The sequence below is a fragment of the Rattus norvegicus genome, chromosome 3 (genome assembly GCF_021556685.1).
Source record: "Rattus norvegicus strain SHRSP/BbbUtx chromosome 3, alternate assembly SHRSP_T2T, whole genome shotgun sequence".
Lineage (NCBI taxonomy): Eukaryota > Metazoa > Chordata > Mammalia > Rodentia > Muridae > Rattus > Rattus norvegicus.
In genome coordinates, this window is record NC_141536.1 from 155,996,698 (window position 1) to 156,012,248 (window position 15,551).

A 15,551-nucleotide genomic window follows, 5' to 3' on the forward strand; every position below is an offset into this window, starting at 1 on the left:
TTTGCCCTTTGAAGCAAGCAAGGAAAAGCCACCCACCAGTTAACACACCAGCATCCCTTGCCAGCGTCCCTTGGCAGGAAAAAAAAAAAAAAAAAAAAAAAAACATAGGAGAGTCTAGGGAGATGACTCAGCAGTCAGGAACATTTGTGGCTGAGGACCAGATCCCAGTATCCTCTTGGGATGGCTCAAAACTGCCAATCATTCCAATGCCAAGTGATACAGCACCCTCTTCTGGGCTCTGAAAGCACCTGCAAACACAGGTGCATACTTACGCATGCGTGAATAAGAAAATGTAAAAGAAAAAACCAGAAGGAAAGGGGCTGCAAGCACGTGGAACTACAGCACGTCACATCCAGGGCCACGAGCATTCTGAGCTGCAGGCTCATACGAGTTGGAAGTGCAACTTTTTTTTCTTTAAGATTTATTTATTTAAAAGAAGTACCTTGGGCTGGAGAGATGGCTCAGCGGTTAAGAGCACCCAGCAATCGCATGGTGTCTCACAGCCATCTGTAGTGGGATCCGATGCCCCTTTCTGGTACCTGTTAAGAGAGCAAGAGTGTACTCATATACATAAATAAATAAATAAATCATATAAATAAATCTTTAAAAAAAAAAGAAAAGAAAAGAAAAAGAAGTACCTTGTTTTCAGACACACCAGAAGAGGGCATCAGATCCCATTACAGATGGTTGTGAGCCACCATGTGGCTGCTGGGATTATGAACTCGGGACCTCCGGAAGAGCAAACAGTGCTCCTTACTGCTGAGCCACTGCTCCAGCACCCTGAAGTGCAACTTTTTAGAAGCACTTTTTGTTTGTTTGTTGCTTTGGTTTTTGAGAAAGGGTCTCTCTATGCAATCCAGGCTGACCTCAAAGCTCAAAACTTGGGCTGGAGAGATAGCTCAGTGGTTAAGAGCACTGACTGCTCTTCCAGAGGTCCTGAGTTCAATTCCCAGCAACCACATGGTGGTTCACAACCATCTGTAATGGGATCTGATGCCCTCTTCTGGTGCGTCTGAAGATAGCGTACACTGTACTCATATAAATATAATAAATAAATATTTAAAAAAAAGCTCAAAACTTTGAATTTTACAGGTAAGTACACCATCCTGTATCCCAAGCTAGTCTCAAACTCACTATATTGCCCAGGACAGCCCTGAACTTCTGATCCTCTTGCCTTCACTTCTCAAGTGCCGGGGATTATGAGTGTGCACTACCACATGTGACATATACACTTTTAGGGATGGAACCCAGGAACCCATGTGCAATGCTAGGCGAGAACTCTACCTATGTGGACACAGTACTTTCCAGACAATCAACTCCTTGCTGCTCTCGGAATCGATCATTGCCAGTACCCCAACACCTGCCAGAACTCTTGGCACCTACAAGATATTGGCTGGTCGTCTTCCTGTTATACTTCCTTCAGCTCAAGCCTCTACTTTATTTTACTTTTCCAGGCCACGAATAAGCCATAGGGAAAGGGCAGTAAGCATGTCTAGAAAACGGGGAAGATTAACACAGGTGGCATCCACCTACAGGCCAGGGGACTGAGATACACACGTCCCCCCTTAGAGGTGCAGGCAGGAAACCTTGACTTCTCCTTTCCAGTCAGAAAAAAACCTTTGAGAAATCAGATGAAATCATCTCTGGCCACACCTGGTGGTGCCATCTGTACCTCCAAATACTCGGTAGGCTGAGGCAGGAGGATGGAAAAGTCAAAGCTCGCCTGGGCAAGTTGGTGAGCTAGCTAAGGTCAACTGTAATAACGATACACATTCATAGTCTGTGTTCCTGTGGGTGAGAGGCGTGGGCACAGCGTGGCGGGGTCCTCTACTCTAGGCTGCCATCTACACACCTGGTGGGAGGTGGCCTTCAAAAGCCCCGGTGGGTTGTGGGGCCCGCCCACCTCCGCCCCTCGCGCGTGCGCAAACGACGGCGGGCCCGCCCCCCTCGGCGGCTCTTTCTCTCTCAGCGCGACGCTCCTCAGCGGCAAGATGGCGGCGGCGCAGCCGGAGTCCCGCGACGGAGCCGCGCAGTCGGCGAAGCCGGCGTCCGAAACTGACCCTCTCAGCCGCTTTACGTGTCCCGTGTGCCTGGAAGTGTTCGAGAAGCCCGTGCAGGTGCCCTGCGGACACGTGTGAGTGGCGGGCGCCCGCCGGGGAGGGAGCGCGGGTGGGCGACCGGCGGCGTCGGACCCTGGAGCACGGCCGGCCCCCTCGAACCTCGGCGTCGCGCCTCACCAGGCCGCCCCCTGGGCGTCCGAAGTGCGCCGGAGGCCGCGGGCGGCAAGTTTTGACAGCGGGCGCTGGGCTAGCCTGGAACAAAAGGGAAGTGTCGGGAGGCTCGGCCGTACCCGCGTACAGGGTGTGAGGTGCTCTCGGAGGCGTCCTTCCCTCGGGGTGAATGAAGCCCGGTATTACGGGCCTGGGCTTCCCTAGGTGCTGTGACCGTGTAGCGATATGTGAAGTCCGTTCTTCCACATTTCAAACACCAGTCAGCTGTGACTGGGGATGCCCGACCACCTTCCTCATTTTCCCTGTGACCCCGCCCACGGGCGACCACCTAGGAGTCGGTCTTCGTGACTCCCCCAACTCGAGTACGAGCATCTTTTTTGGATGCACTCCCACTATCGTCCTGGGAGTGCCAGTCTTTTTCCGGGTGAATCAACATGCAAGTGTCAAGACTCGCTCACTCGGGGCAGCCTCACCTGTCAGACCATCCCTGGTGCGTTGCCCGGGTCTGGTTTGGTCCAGGGCCTTGCCAGCACCGTGGGATGCTTGTTACTTCCAGGAACACTGAGCTCCTGCCAGCTTGAGTTCAGGTACAGGTTTTCAAGCTTCGCGTCCCGACGTAACGTAGACAACCTCCCTCACTTGTCTCCTGGCTCTGCTAGCTCTTTCATTACACAGAGCCGCATGTAGGGACACAAGAAGAGAGTACCATATCCTCACCTCCCGTTAACGGAAACCAGTGTTGGGCACAGAGAACATCCCCAGACCCCTTACAGTTTACTGGAGTGTCTGCATGCCTCTCTGTGTGCTGCTTTGGGATAGAGCTTTAGAGGCAATTTGGCCCTCGGGTTTACAGTTCAGGAAATTGATTGTAAGTAGTGGCCAGCGAGATGGCTCGAGCTCTTGTCACCAAACCTGATGACTTCAGTTCGCTCCTGAGGTAGAAGAATTGACTCCCACAGACTGTCCTCTGATTTCCATCTGTCCTCAGTGATACACACATTCGTGTGCGCACACATAAATACTTTTTAAGGGAACTACTAATGACTGTGCAAACTATGGCATGTGTAGTAGGAGAGCATGTGGGGGCTGCTGACATTTATGGAAAAACGTGACTTGATTGAGAAGCACCAGAGTTTGAGGCTTCCTTGACTTTTTTCCTAGGTCAGAGGGCAAGAAGCAGTCCTGCCAGGCATAGCAAACGTTACCAGCCCCAGTCAGTGTCCAGCATATTGGTGCTGTTTGAAGTCAGACACACACACCTTTGTCGAAGAGTAGCAGATGCTCCGAGCCTTCTCCAAGTGCTCTGGGCACTAACTACTTCATTTTGAATGTTTGCCTTTGAAGTTGGAGAGCCCTACAGCTGTGGTTGGGGCATTTGATTTTTATGAAATTCAGGTCAAGCCCTGTGGCTACACGGTTTCGGATCTGGTGGAGCACAGATAGCTAGATGCTAAAGAGCACTGACAGGCAGAACTAGTTGATGTCCATTTCTAGGAAATAGAAACTGAAAGTCAGCTCCAGACACAGGCATCTAGATGCTGCCTCCTTGTAGGGCACACAGACTGTAAGGATCTGGTGGACTGTTTTTTTGTTTGTTTGTTTGTTTGTTTGTTTGTTTTTTGGTTCTTTTTTTCGGAGCTGGGGACCAAACCCAGGGCCTAGCGCTTCCTAGGTAAGCGCTCTACCACTGAGCTAAATCCCCAGCCCCTCTGGTGGACTGTTAAATCAACTGCTTTAATCTGTGCTGGCTTGGATTCCTCAGTTGTCTTGAGTTATTCTTGGGATGGGCTATTGTGAAGAGCCTGCCCACCCTGCCTTGCCTTTTCTCTGTGTGATCTGCCACAGCATTGCCCCAAAGGCCTTCCTTTCTGTACTTGACACAATCTGTGGCCAGGTCTTTGTGGCCTGCTGTTCAGTGTTATCTCAGATGCTCAGTGCTCCACTTGCCAGGCTCTCTGTTACCATCCTTATTCTTCATCACTGCATGAAGTCACTGTATTCTTCAAATTCAGCGTCATGCTGAGTGGTATGGTGCACACCTTTAATCCCAGTACTTGGGAGGCAGAGGCAGGAGGTCCTCTGAGTTAAGACCAGCCTGGTCTATAGAGTGAGTTCTAGGACAGCCAGGGCTACACAGAGAAACAAACAAACCAACAAACATTACAAAAAAGGAGTATAGAATGATAAGGATGGGGCTTTTGTCTCCTCTGCCCTCAGGTAACTAACTAGCTACCTCCCAGCCTGGACTAGAATTTTTTCCTAATAGAAATGATAAAGATTTCTTAAAAGATAGTAAAAAAGGGGGGGGGAGGGTGTGTGTCATTTCTGATATGTATGTACGCACACTCACAAACACACACGCAAACACACACACACACATACACACACACACACTGCTCTTCCAGCAGTCTGTTAGTGTAGCCATAAGACCGACCTGTCTGAGTGAGTCTGTTTGGTGTCCTGTGCCTTAGTAGCCTTCTTGTGCTGTGAGCCAGCAGGTGCCACCTCTGCCTCTGGGCCATGGTGTGAGTCCTGGAATACGTGAGAATTTTCAGCCTGAGTGCCCTCCCTCCCTCAGTAGCTTCTGATCTGCAGGATCTGTACTGTTTAATTTCCTGCCTGTGAGTAAAGTTCCCTCGACACTTTTGAATTTGGGGCTTGGGGGTTTTTTTGCTTTGTTTTTTGAGACAAGGTCTCTCTATGTAGTCTAGCTCTCCTGGAACTTGCTATGTAAACCAGGTTGGCCTGGAAGTCAGAGAACCTCCTGCCTCTGCCCCCTAAGTTCTGCACTACCAAGCAGAGACTGAACTTTTAATTTGAGGGCATGGGATATTCTCTGCCAATCACACTCTTTTAAGGTTGATCCAGAGGCTGCCTCTGAGGTCTGATGAGCAGTGTTCTTGGGGTATAACCAGCTCCTCTGGGTCTGTATGTTTGCACAGTGCTTCCCTTTCACCTCTGATAGTAACAGTCTCACCTGTTGTTTCATGAGAACCAGATACCAAGCGTTTGCAGTACAGTCAGGCTCCAGCGGTCCTCCAGATGGGTATGACATCTTCCTCTTGCACACAAGAAAAGGGCTCAGGGGGGTTGGGGATTTAGCTCAGTGGTAGAGCGCTTGCCTAGCAAGCGCAAGGCCCTGGGTTCGGTCCCCAGCTCCGAAAAAGAAAGAAAAAAAAAGAAAAGAGAAAAGGGCTCAGGAAACCTCATCAAGACTCCCTATGACAGGAGCTAAGCTCTGAAGGCTCAAACATCATGCCTTTCTCCAAATACCAGGCTGTGTGTGTGATTTCTCCATAATGTCCCAAACCCCAGGTGCAGTGTTTTGTTTTGTTTTGTTTTGTTTTCAGTTGGAAAGGGCATGGTATTTTATTTGAATAAGATCAGGGAATCACTGTCCCAATCCATGATTCATTGTGTCTTTTAAAAGTTGATCCACTTTCGTGTCTTGTCTCTTTGCATGACACAGGTTCTCTGTATGTCTTGTTGTAGCTTTTGCTCTGCATGCCTGCAGGAATGTCTGAAGCCGAAGAAGCCTGTCTGTGGCGTGTGCCGCAGTGCTCTGGCGCCTGGCGTCCGGGCTGCGGAGCTGGAGCGGCAGATCGAGAGCATAGAGACCTCTTGCCATGGCTGCCGTAAGGATGTATGTGCACTTCACATGGAGGGCCCTTGTCTTTGGTGATGAGACGGTAAAAGCTAGAGCAAGTGTCTGCAGTTAGAGCCTGAGTACTGGCTCACAGCACAAGTGCATGCTGCTGCGTGTGGTGGCTGTGCTGCGGGGTGGGAGGGATGCTGGTAGTTTTTTGTTTGTTTTGTTTGTGGTTTTGGTTTTTTCACCTTGCTGGGTTTTATTTTTTCATGACTTGGTTTAACGATTTATACAATTTACTTTATACATTTTACTTCAGGCTACTGGAGACCTACTTCAGAAAGTATGACACTTGTGTGTGTTCTACTCTAAATAGGATATAAGAGTATTTCGTGATTTTTAAGATAGATATAGAATGAACATCCCTCGGTGTAGAGTGCTTGCCTAGCATGCAAGAAGCCCTGGGTTCCATTCCCCAGCCCCCTTTCAACTAGACATGATGGCCCACACCTATAATCCCAACACTCTGTATGGTAGCAGGAGAATCTAAATGTAAGAGCCAGCCTGGTGTGCATGAGGCTGTCTCTCAAAAAAAAAAAACAAAATAACCAACTCTGCACTGAGCTCAAGGGAAACTCGAGTCTGCCACTAGAGTCATGAAATTTACTGTTGCGTTGTAGCCCTTTCCAGAGTCTGGGGTGTAAGGTGGAGGGCGGTAGATGTCTCCCTACCAGTGGAATGCGCTCTTGAGCACTTGTACGGGGCTGTCACTGTACCATCACTGTGGTGTCCCCTCAAGCACTTGCACCAGGCTGTCACTGTGTGCTTACCTACACTGCTCACTGCTGCTGGGAGCACAGATAACTAGGGCTTCATCTTCCTTTGTGGTTTTTAAGTCATTCCAACTTTTATTCCAGACAGTAAAAAGGGGTAAACACCACTGTGTTTTCCTCCACCGACTTCGATGGAAAGGCAGTCAGTGTGTTGTGTGGTGTACACACACACTGGTGATCCTGGCCCTTGGGCTGATGGGTTGGGGTCGGGGTGGTGGTGGTGGTACATTTCCTTTTGGGCAGTTGCTCAGCACTCTCTACCTTAGGCCAGCATCACTGCAGATGTTTCCACACACACAAGATGCACTTGCTAGATTTATTTATTCTATATACATGAGTACACTGTTGCTATCTTCAGACACACCAGAAGAGGGCATCGGATCCCATTACAGATGGTTGTGAGCCACCATGTGGTTGCTGGGAATTGAACTCAGGACCTCTGGAAGAGCAGTCAGTGCTCTTAACCACTGAGCCATCTCTCCAGACCTCTTACCTCTTTTTTATACTTGAATTTATACTTGTATGTCTTTGTTATTTTGTTTTACTTTTGTTTGTGTTTAGATAAGGCCTTACTGTAGACCAGACTGGCCTTGAACTCCGTTCCACCTGCCTCTGCTCCCCAGCGCTGCAATTACAGGCATGAGTCACCACAGCTAGGTCTTGGTGCTTATCCCCTGCCTGACTTGCTGGGTTTCTTGGGGGTTTTTTGTTTTTGTTTTTTGGGACAAATTTTCTCTTGTGTGGTCCTGATTGTCCTGGAACCAGATACCAGGACTCATGGAGATCCTCCTGCCTCGACCGCCCAAGTGCAGAGATAAAAGTGTGGCCACCACACCTGATCTGGTGCCTTAGCCACACCAGAAACAAACAGTAGGGTCTTTTATGGTCAAGGCTGCCTTTAAGGCAGTCCTCCTGCCTCCACCCTGGAAGTGCTGGGTTACAAATGTGAGAGGTCATGCCTGGCAGGTTTCTCTCTCTCCCCTCCCTTTTATTTATGTTTTATATTGTTAAGATTTATTTATTTTTATGTGTATTAGTAGTTTGCCTGTATGTATGTCTGTGCAAAGGTGTCAGATCCCCAGTTTGTAACTAATTACAGACAGTTGTGAGCTGCCCTGTGGGTGCTGGGTCCTTTGGAATTGAACCTGGGTCCTCTGGAAGAGCAGCCAGTGCTCATAATTGCTGAGTCATTTCTTCAGCTCCCCTTTTTATTCTTACTCAGGGTCTCCTGCACCCTCAGCCGGCCTCAGATTCAGGAAGTCTGGGAATGTCTTTGAACTCTGAATTCTGAGCATCATCGTGTAGATGGCTGTAAAAGAATGTATCTCTTCCCTCAGTCCTTGCAGAGGGTTTGGTATTTGGGGTACACAGTAAGACTTTGACAGTCCGTACAGGTTTGTTCCAACATTTAAATTCAGGCTCCTAAGTGGATAGCCGAGCCCAGGCCCTGGGCCAGCTCCTAGGTAGTGGCTGAGTCAGTGCACTCTGGCTGGTGCCTATACTCTGGGATTGGAATCTTTTTCTCTCTCACTTTTTTTTTTTTTTTTTTCATTTTAAATCTCAACAAACTGTCCTCCATCTTTGTCTTTTTCCATGGTCGCTTTTCTCCTTTGTGTGCTCAAAATTTTCTCCATTTCCAAGGTTAGTAAAGCTGTGTGTTACTGGCACATGCCAGTAATACCAGCACTGGGAAGGTGGAAGCAGGGGGACAAAGGTTCAAAGCCAGCCTGGTCTATATGAGACCTTGTCACAAAACAATAAAAATTGGTGATTGTGTGGTACACATGCCCCCATATAATCTCCCTTCCTCATTTTGTGTTTTTTTTGTTTTGTTTGTTTGTTTGTTTTTTTGTTTTTTTTGGGGGGGGTTCTTTTTTTCGGAGCTGGGGACCGAACCCAGGGCCTTGCGCTTCCTAGGTAAGCGCTCTACCACTGAGCTAAATCCCCAGCCCCGTGTATTTTTTTTTCTATTAATTTATTCACTTTTTATCCTGGTCAAAGGCCCCCTTCCCACAGTCCGCTCCCCTTATATAATTTTTTTTTTTTTTTTTTTTTTTTTTTGGTATAGAATAGAGTTTATTCAGGGGCATGGGGAGAGGAGTTAAGAGGGCAGTAGGGCAGAAAAAGAAAGTAGAGTAGAAAAGGAGAGGAATAGAGTAGAGGCTGGCCATGAGCACGTGGAGAGAAGAGGGGAGGAGAATGGGGAATGCAGCTGGAGGCAGACCAAAATAATACTCAGTTTCTGTGTAGGTTAGGCCAGCTTGAAACTCTTGGTGGTCTTCCTGCCTTACCCTCCCAGAGTCCTTGAGCTCACAGATGTGTGCCACCCTGCCCAAGTAAGAGTCAATTTAGATGTGTGTGTTGGGCTCGCAAACTGACTTTGCAGGCGGTAGTGCTTGCTGCCTAATCCTAAGGACCTGAATGAGGCCTGAGCTCAGAACCTGTGAATAGATGGATGCTGTAGCAGAAGCTTGTAGGCCACCCAGCCTGGCTTCCCTACTAGGGGAAGGTCTTGTCTCAGACAAGGTAGAAAGGTAAGGACAGCAGCTCGGGGTGTCCTTGGCTTTCACACACGCAAGTCACATATACATGCACAAAATAGATAAGCATGTAGAGTACTTAAAAATAGCACTTGGAAAATGTCAGTAAGCAGAGAGCAGATGGTTGGGGGGAGAGCGACCTCACAGTGGAAGCAGATGTAGGTGAATAAAACAGCAGCCTGGCTCCTGCCCACTGGTACAGTCAGGAGGGGTTCAGTTGTACAGCCCAGTGTGCGGGTCTAATTTTCTTGTCCTTGGTTGGGGATTACCTCTTATGGACGCCTCACTAACTATTGGTCCTGCTCTTTCTATTCAAGTTTGTCCTATCTAAGATCCGGGCCCACGTGGCTTCATGTTCCAAATACCAGAGTTACATCATGGAAGGTGTAAAGGCCACTACCAAGGATGCATCCCTTCAGCAGAGGTACAGACCTACTCCCCAGGAAGACGTGGGATGCATGTGTTGTTGGAAGGTTCAGGGTGTGAATTTGGAGAATTGGAGGTGTCACTGGAGCTGGCTAGGTTGACCGGTTCTGGGGTGGGAATGTGTTCATATCAGGCTGTGCTCCTAATGTGCAAGCACTCAGTTCTTGGAACAGCTCTCAGGGTCTTCTTCTCTCACCTCCCAGAAATGTCCCAAACCGATACACCTTTCCTTGTCCTTATTGTCCCGAGAAGAACTTTGATCAGGAAGGACTTGTGGAGCACTGCAAACTCACTCACAGCACGGATACCAAGTCTGTGGTAAGAATTGGCTTTTCTTCTTTGACTTAATAGAAAATAACCAGGCTGTACAGTGAAGCCTTAACCCTTCACCCAACTTAACATTTTGCCCGGATTGCTTAACTGTGTTCTATATATGTGATTTTTTTTTTGATGAGCCATTTAGGAAGAGCTTATAGGTACCTTTTGCCATTTGAATATTTCAGTGTCTATCTTAAATTTTTCTTTAAAAATCACTTAGACAAAAACAACAGACTCAGAGTCTCATGTAGGCTGTGCTAGCCTTGCACTCACCATTAGCAGGGGTGGCTTTGAATCTTATCCTCGTGTTTTACCTTCCAAGTGAGGATGACCACCACAGGCCCACAGGCCGGAGCCGCCACGCAGATTGCAGACGTTCTCTTTTCACGTGCTTGTTGCACGGGCGTTGAACCTGGGGTCTTACCTGTTTTAGGCAAGTGCTCCAGCATCAAGCCATGCACCAGCCTAGCAGCTATAGAGATAAGTGGGTGCTGTCAGAACTGGCAAAGGTGGTTCAAACTCCAGCTATGTTCAAGACTGGGTGCTCTCGTTCATAGACCAGTCAGAAGGGGAGCAGATGCTGCTGCGTCCTTGTCTAGCTAGGCTCACAGTCCAGAGGAGTCCAGCACCAGCTCAGCAGTGTCTTCAGGGTTCACAGTGAAAGGTGACTTCTAAAAGGCTTGGAACTCATGTGGCCACAGCCTGAGTTTGAAGCAGGGAGTGTGTGAGCTTGGAGAGCTGAAACAGAGTTGGTGACTGGAGTCAAAGAGGCAGACTTAGCGCTTGCCTAGGAAGCGCAAGGCCCTGGGTTCGGTCCCCAGCTCCGAAAAAAAAAGAACCAAAAAAAAAAAAAATAGACAAAGAGGCAGACTTGAGGAAGCTGTGTTCTCCTGGACGAAGGAGGAGGCTGGGTCTGTCTGCAGTTGAGGAAGGCTGCTGCCCCATTAGGTCCAGCAAACTGAACAGAGCAGGGAATCAAAATGGGGAAAATCAGGGGCTGTGCCACCTGCGCTGTCCAAGTGCTGCTTCACTCTCACTCTCGTGAGTCAGGGCAGCCTGTGCTGATGACTGCTCCGTCATTGCCCTCAAATCACTCCTGTAGCCAGACTGGCCTTGAACTCTGCCTCCTTCCTCTACCTCCTTGGTGCTGAGGTTTACAGACATGTGCTCTGCCCCATGCTGTTCTGATTGGCTTTTGGTGTACACACTTTTGTCCTCATCCCTGTCATCTGGTCCCTTACTTTGTTATCATTGTGCCCAGCTGCATTTTGCCTTCATTTACAAGCCTGTGCCCATTCCCACATGTCCTTTGGGTTGCTTCATGTTTATGGACCTTGTACTTAGGCTTGTCAGTAAAGCTGTCCTGACAGAAATGGGCTGAGCAGAGGTCACAGAGGGTTGGCTCAGGCAGCAGGTTGCAGCACCTTGCTTCCTCCTGACAGGTTTGTCCCATATGTGCCTCGATGCCCTGGGGAGACCCCAGCTACCGCAGTGCCAACTTCATGGAGCATATCCAGCGCCGCCACCGCTTTTCCTACGACACTTTTGTGGTGAGTCTGCATCACCACGGGGGACAGCCCTACTGCTCAGGTTTCTGGGAGGGGGTTCTTGGGGCCCTGTTCTGTATTGAGGAACTCTCAGCCCCAGAGGGAAGCTGCACAATGTCTCTCTGCAGGTGTGGGTGCCAGATACGACTGAAGGCTGCTGTTAGACAGTACGAGTGTGGCTTAGTGGGAGAGCCTTTGCTCCGTGCAAGACATCCTGGGCTCTATCCCCAGCAGTGTAAAGACAGTAACACCAACCAGGGTCAGCCTGCAGAATGGCAAGAGTGAAGGGCAGGCACGTAGTATACGTGCAGAGGACCCAAGTTCAATTCCCAGCACACCTGTAACTCTAGATCTCCAGAGCTCTAACACCCTCATCAGGATTCTGCAGGCAGCTGACATTCTGCTTGCTAAGCTGACATTCTGTTAAGCACAAGAACCTGAGTTCGGGTCTCTGCTACCCATGTAAGAAGATGGCATGGAGGTGCACACCTGTGATCTCAGTTCTCTTAACTGCTGAGCTGTCTCTTTAGCCCCAAACTGTTACTGTTACTTAATGATGGAGACAGCAAAGACACTGAGAGATGAAGTCATTTTCCCAGTTCCATAGCAACTAGACATAGCCGGGGTCCTTAGCAGCCCTCTCCAGACCCTCTTGGGCTGGAGGCTCCTATGAAGGTGACTCTTCTGGGTGTGAACAGCTGCTGTCTTTTCTGTCCTCAGGATTATGATGTTGACGAAGATGACATGATAAACCAGGTGTTACAACGCTCCATCATCGACCAATGAACAGGGTCCTGGCTGTCCACTTCACTCTAGAGCTTCCATTATGCATTAGGTGTGAGCCCTTGACTCTTGTACCTCACATGTAATGCAGATGTGGAATTGAGCCATGGCACCAGACAGGGTCACTTCAAGGGTGACGGGGCCCTAGGGCAGAGAGAGCCCTGTTTCCTCTGGGCTCTTGTCAGCATTGTCTTCCCCACTGATAACCTTGTTTGTCCCATGGTCTGCTTTTACTGCACCTCAGCTACTGCCTCCTTTAAGAAGAGTTCAACTGCTTCTCCCACACAATCTTCCTTCACATTCATCCTGTTGTCCAGTGTTCTCTCTCAGGTCCTCCTAGCCAGTCAGGACCTTCCCTGGGCAGTGACTAGCACAATAAAGCAGGGACTCCTCCTTCCCTTGGCCCTGAGGTGCCTTGGTTCTGCGGTTTACTGGGCCAGGGCTCTGCTCCTCTTCTCCTGGGTGACATAGCAGTCTGCTGATGGAGGAAGTTTTGGTTACTGCTGTTTTCCTACACCCGCACCTCCATCCGTATACCTGATGGCTTCTGTCCTAAATGCCTGACTGTGCCTTTTTAGGACAAAGTGTCACCATAGAGTTGTAGTGAAGATGCTGGGTAGCGAAGATGGGTGTGTTCATCTCTGAGTAGAGAGAAGGTGGAGAGGTGGCCTTTTGCTTTTCTTTGATGCCGATGAGTGTTCTCAGGTGGCTGGGTCAGGTGCCCTCTGTTGAGTGTCTGCTGACATTTCTTGCTCTGAGAGTGTATTGGAGGGAGGCTCTGACTGCTGTGTGCTGCTTAGTAACTTAATGGACCTGAGCAGTATCGCTGCCTCCCTGAGCAAGCCTGCGTTTTAACCCTGCCTTTCAGTTTGGAAAGCGTGGTAAAGCTGGGTCATGTCCCTGGGAAGTTAAGAAAGTTAGACCTCTGCACAGGAGGGAGGGAGGGGTCTGCTGCAGGCTTTCCTGAGCAGTAGCTGGGGATGCAGCACATTAGGACACCACTGGTCTAACCACAGAGCAGACCCTCGGACAGACTAGAGCTTTGGGGTGAGTTCTTTCCAGCCATGTGGCTCTGGTTTGTCCGAGACTGCATGCAGCATTGTGCTTCTGACTCCACACCTCCACAGTGGCATCTCTGCCTGCCAGGGCGAAGCCAGCTCAGAGGCCAGCAGAGTCAGTCCAGGATTATTCTCCCAACGTCCCTGCTTCTTCACTGTACTCTGGAAAGGTTTGCTCAGGAGATGTATGGAGGGAGGTTTGGTGAGACCTTGCCCTGAGGAACTGAGAAAAGCACAGCTGTGCCACAGTGCAGCAGGAGCCTCTTGTCCTGCATCACACTCACTGTTTCTAATGAAATGACTTTCCAGAAGGATGGCTATGTTCTGGCTTTTAGGAGGTGAAATATAAATAAATTTCATAATTTATGCAACCAGCAAGCTGCAATGTTTTCATTTCAGCTTTTTCTGAACTATGGGCCCAGCAGCCTCTAGAAGGTTGTTGTTACTTCAAAGGAGCATTCTTGTCTGTCCCTGAGTCAACCTGCCTTCTACTTAACTTTGAGACTTAAGCAGCTGAGCCTCAAGCATCTGTGTTCTCTAAAAACCGAGCAGAAATCTGTCCATGTCCCTATGTCCCCATCCCCCCTTAAAATAGGGGAATTCACAATAGCAGGCTGGGCTCTAGACCGCAGCTGCAATGGCTGGTATAACCGTACAGACTTCGGGCCTTTGTGTATGTGTGCACTATGCCAGTTGCTGATCCCTTGTGAACTGAGGCCATGGTATCCAGTGAACCATCTAAAGGGTGTACAGAACCCTGCACTCCATGCTGCCTGGGATTCTCTGGAGCTAACCTCCTGGGCTTCATTTCCATCTTGGTCCCGTAGGGACTCGAATAAGGCCCAGAGATCTCAGCAATTCCTGTCTCAAACCTGACTGTGGACATGTCAGAATGAGCTGTTCTGTTTATTCCGTTCTGGAGAGGATGAGAAGAAATACCTAATCCAGATGTCTGAGAATGGCTTCTTCATTCCAACATCTTTGAGAGGCTACATTTGCATCTCAGTTGAGTCCTGGACTCCAGTTACAGGTCTGACACTAGAAGTAAATCCCTTGTAATACAAGAACAAGTCCAAAAGTAATGTGCCTAGGCAGAGTGGCATACACCCTTAATCCCAGAGGCAGAGGCAGGCAGATGGACTGAGTTTGAGGCCAGCCAGGGCTACATAGTAAGACTGTCTCCAAGATTTGAGCTGACACCCGAACTCAGAGCTGAGTTCAGAGGCCCAAGATGACAGCATTTTACTTACCCATGAGGCACTGTGGGACTATGCAGGGTCAGTGGAAGGGACTGAGCATGGATAGAAAGCAGGGTGGAGGGGTTGGGGATTTAGCTCAGTGGTAGAGCGCTCGCCTAGGAAGCACAAGGCCCTGGGTTCGGTCCCCAGCTCCGGAAAAAAAAAGAACCAAAAAAAAAAAAAAAGAAGAGATTATCTCATACCCACAAGTTACATCATGGTCTCCAAAAACAACCACCACAAAAACATATTCTTCAAAACAGATTAAAATCTTTACACGGGGGGCGGGGGGGGCTGGGGATTTAGCTCAGTGGTAGAGCGCTTACCTAGGAAGCGCAAGGCCTGGATTCGGTCCCCAGCTCCGGGGAAAAAAAAAAAAAAAAAAAAGAACCAAAAAAAAAGAAAGCAGGGTGGAGGCTCCATTGGCTGAGACCAGAGCCTTGGGGTTTCTGATGGACATGGCCTGGCTTAGATGGAGGTGAGGCTCTTTGAACATATAGAGAAGCCGACCAGGAGACTGAAGTAGCCATTATGTTGGCTGGCTCCTGGAGTGGTCTCACTGGGTCAGGTGGAAGATTCAGTAAGGAGAGAAGAGGCAGGGAATGACTCCATGGTTGGCCCCTAAAGGCCAGGTAAGTAGAGGTGTGGGAATTGAGCCCTGCAGTAATAGGAAATCCCTTAGGTTTATTATTGCTCTTTTGGCTTTCGTTTGGAGTGCGTGGAGAAAATGTCATTTTTGTAGTACCAATATGGATGTCATAGGACAACTTGCCACCCATTTAATTCTTTCTTCTCCAGTTCCAGAAATGAAAACCAGGAGTCAGGCATATAGGAATTAATGCTTTTCTTCTGCTAGTTTGGCTGCTTTGAGGATCTCCTGCAGCCCAAGTTGGCCCTGACTTCCTACCTCCTTCACCTTCCAGGTTCCGAGATTACAAGTACCAGACAGTTGTAAAAATTACTTTTCCCACTCTCTCCTCTGTCTCTG

General features: G+C 49.1%; 1 protein-coding gene across 2 annotated transcripts; it reads left to right on the forward strand.

Moving 5' to 3' along the window:
- Positions 1–1,972: 1,972 nt before the first annotated feature.
- Rnf114 (ring finger protein 114) lies at positions 1,973–13,700 on the forward strand. Of its 2 annotated transcripts, none has more exon segments than NM_001001517.2 (6): positions 1,973–2,134; positions 5,724–5,874; positions 9,511–9,617; positions 9,823–9,937; positions 11,380–11,487; positions 12,205–13,700. In NM_001001517.2, coding segments are annotated over 6 exon segments (690 nt in total). In that variant the 5' UTR covers positions 1,973–1,991; the 3' UTR covers positions 12,271–13,700.
- The last annotated feature ends 1,851 nt before the right edge of the window (positions 13,701–15,551 follow it).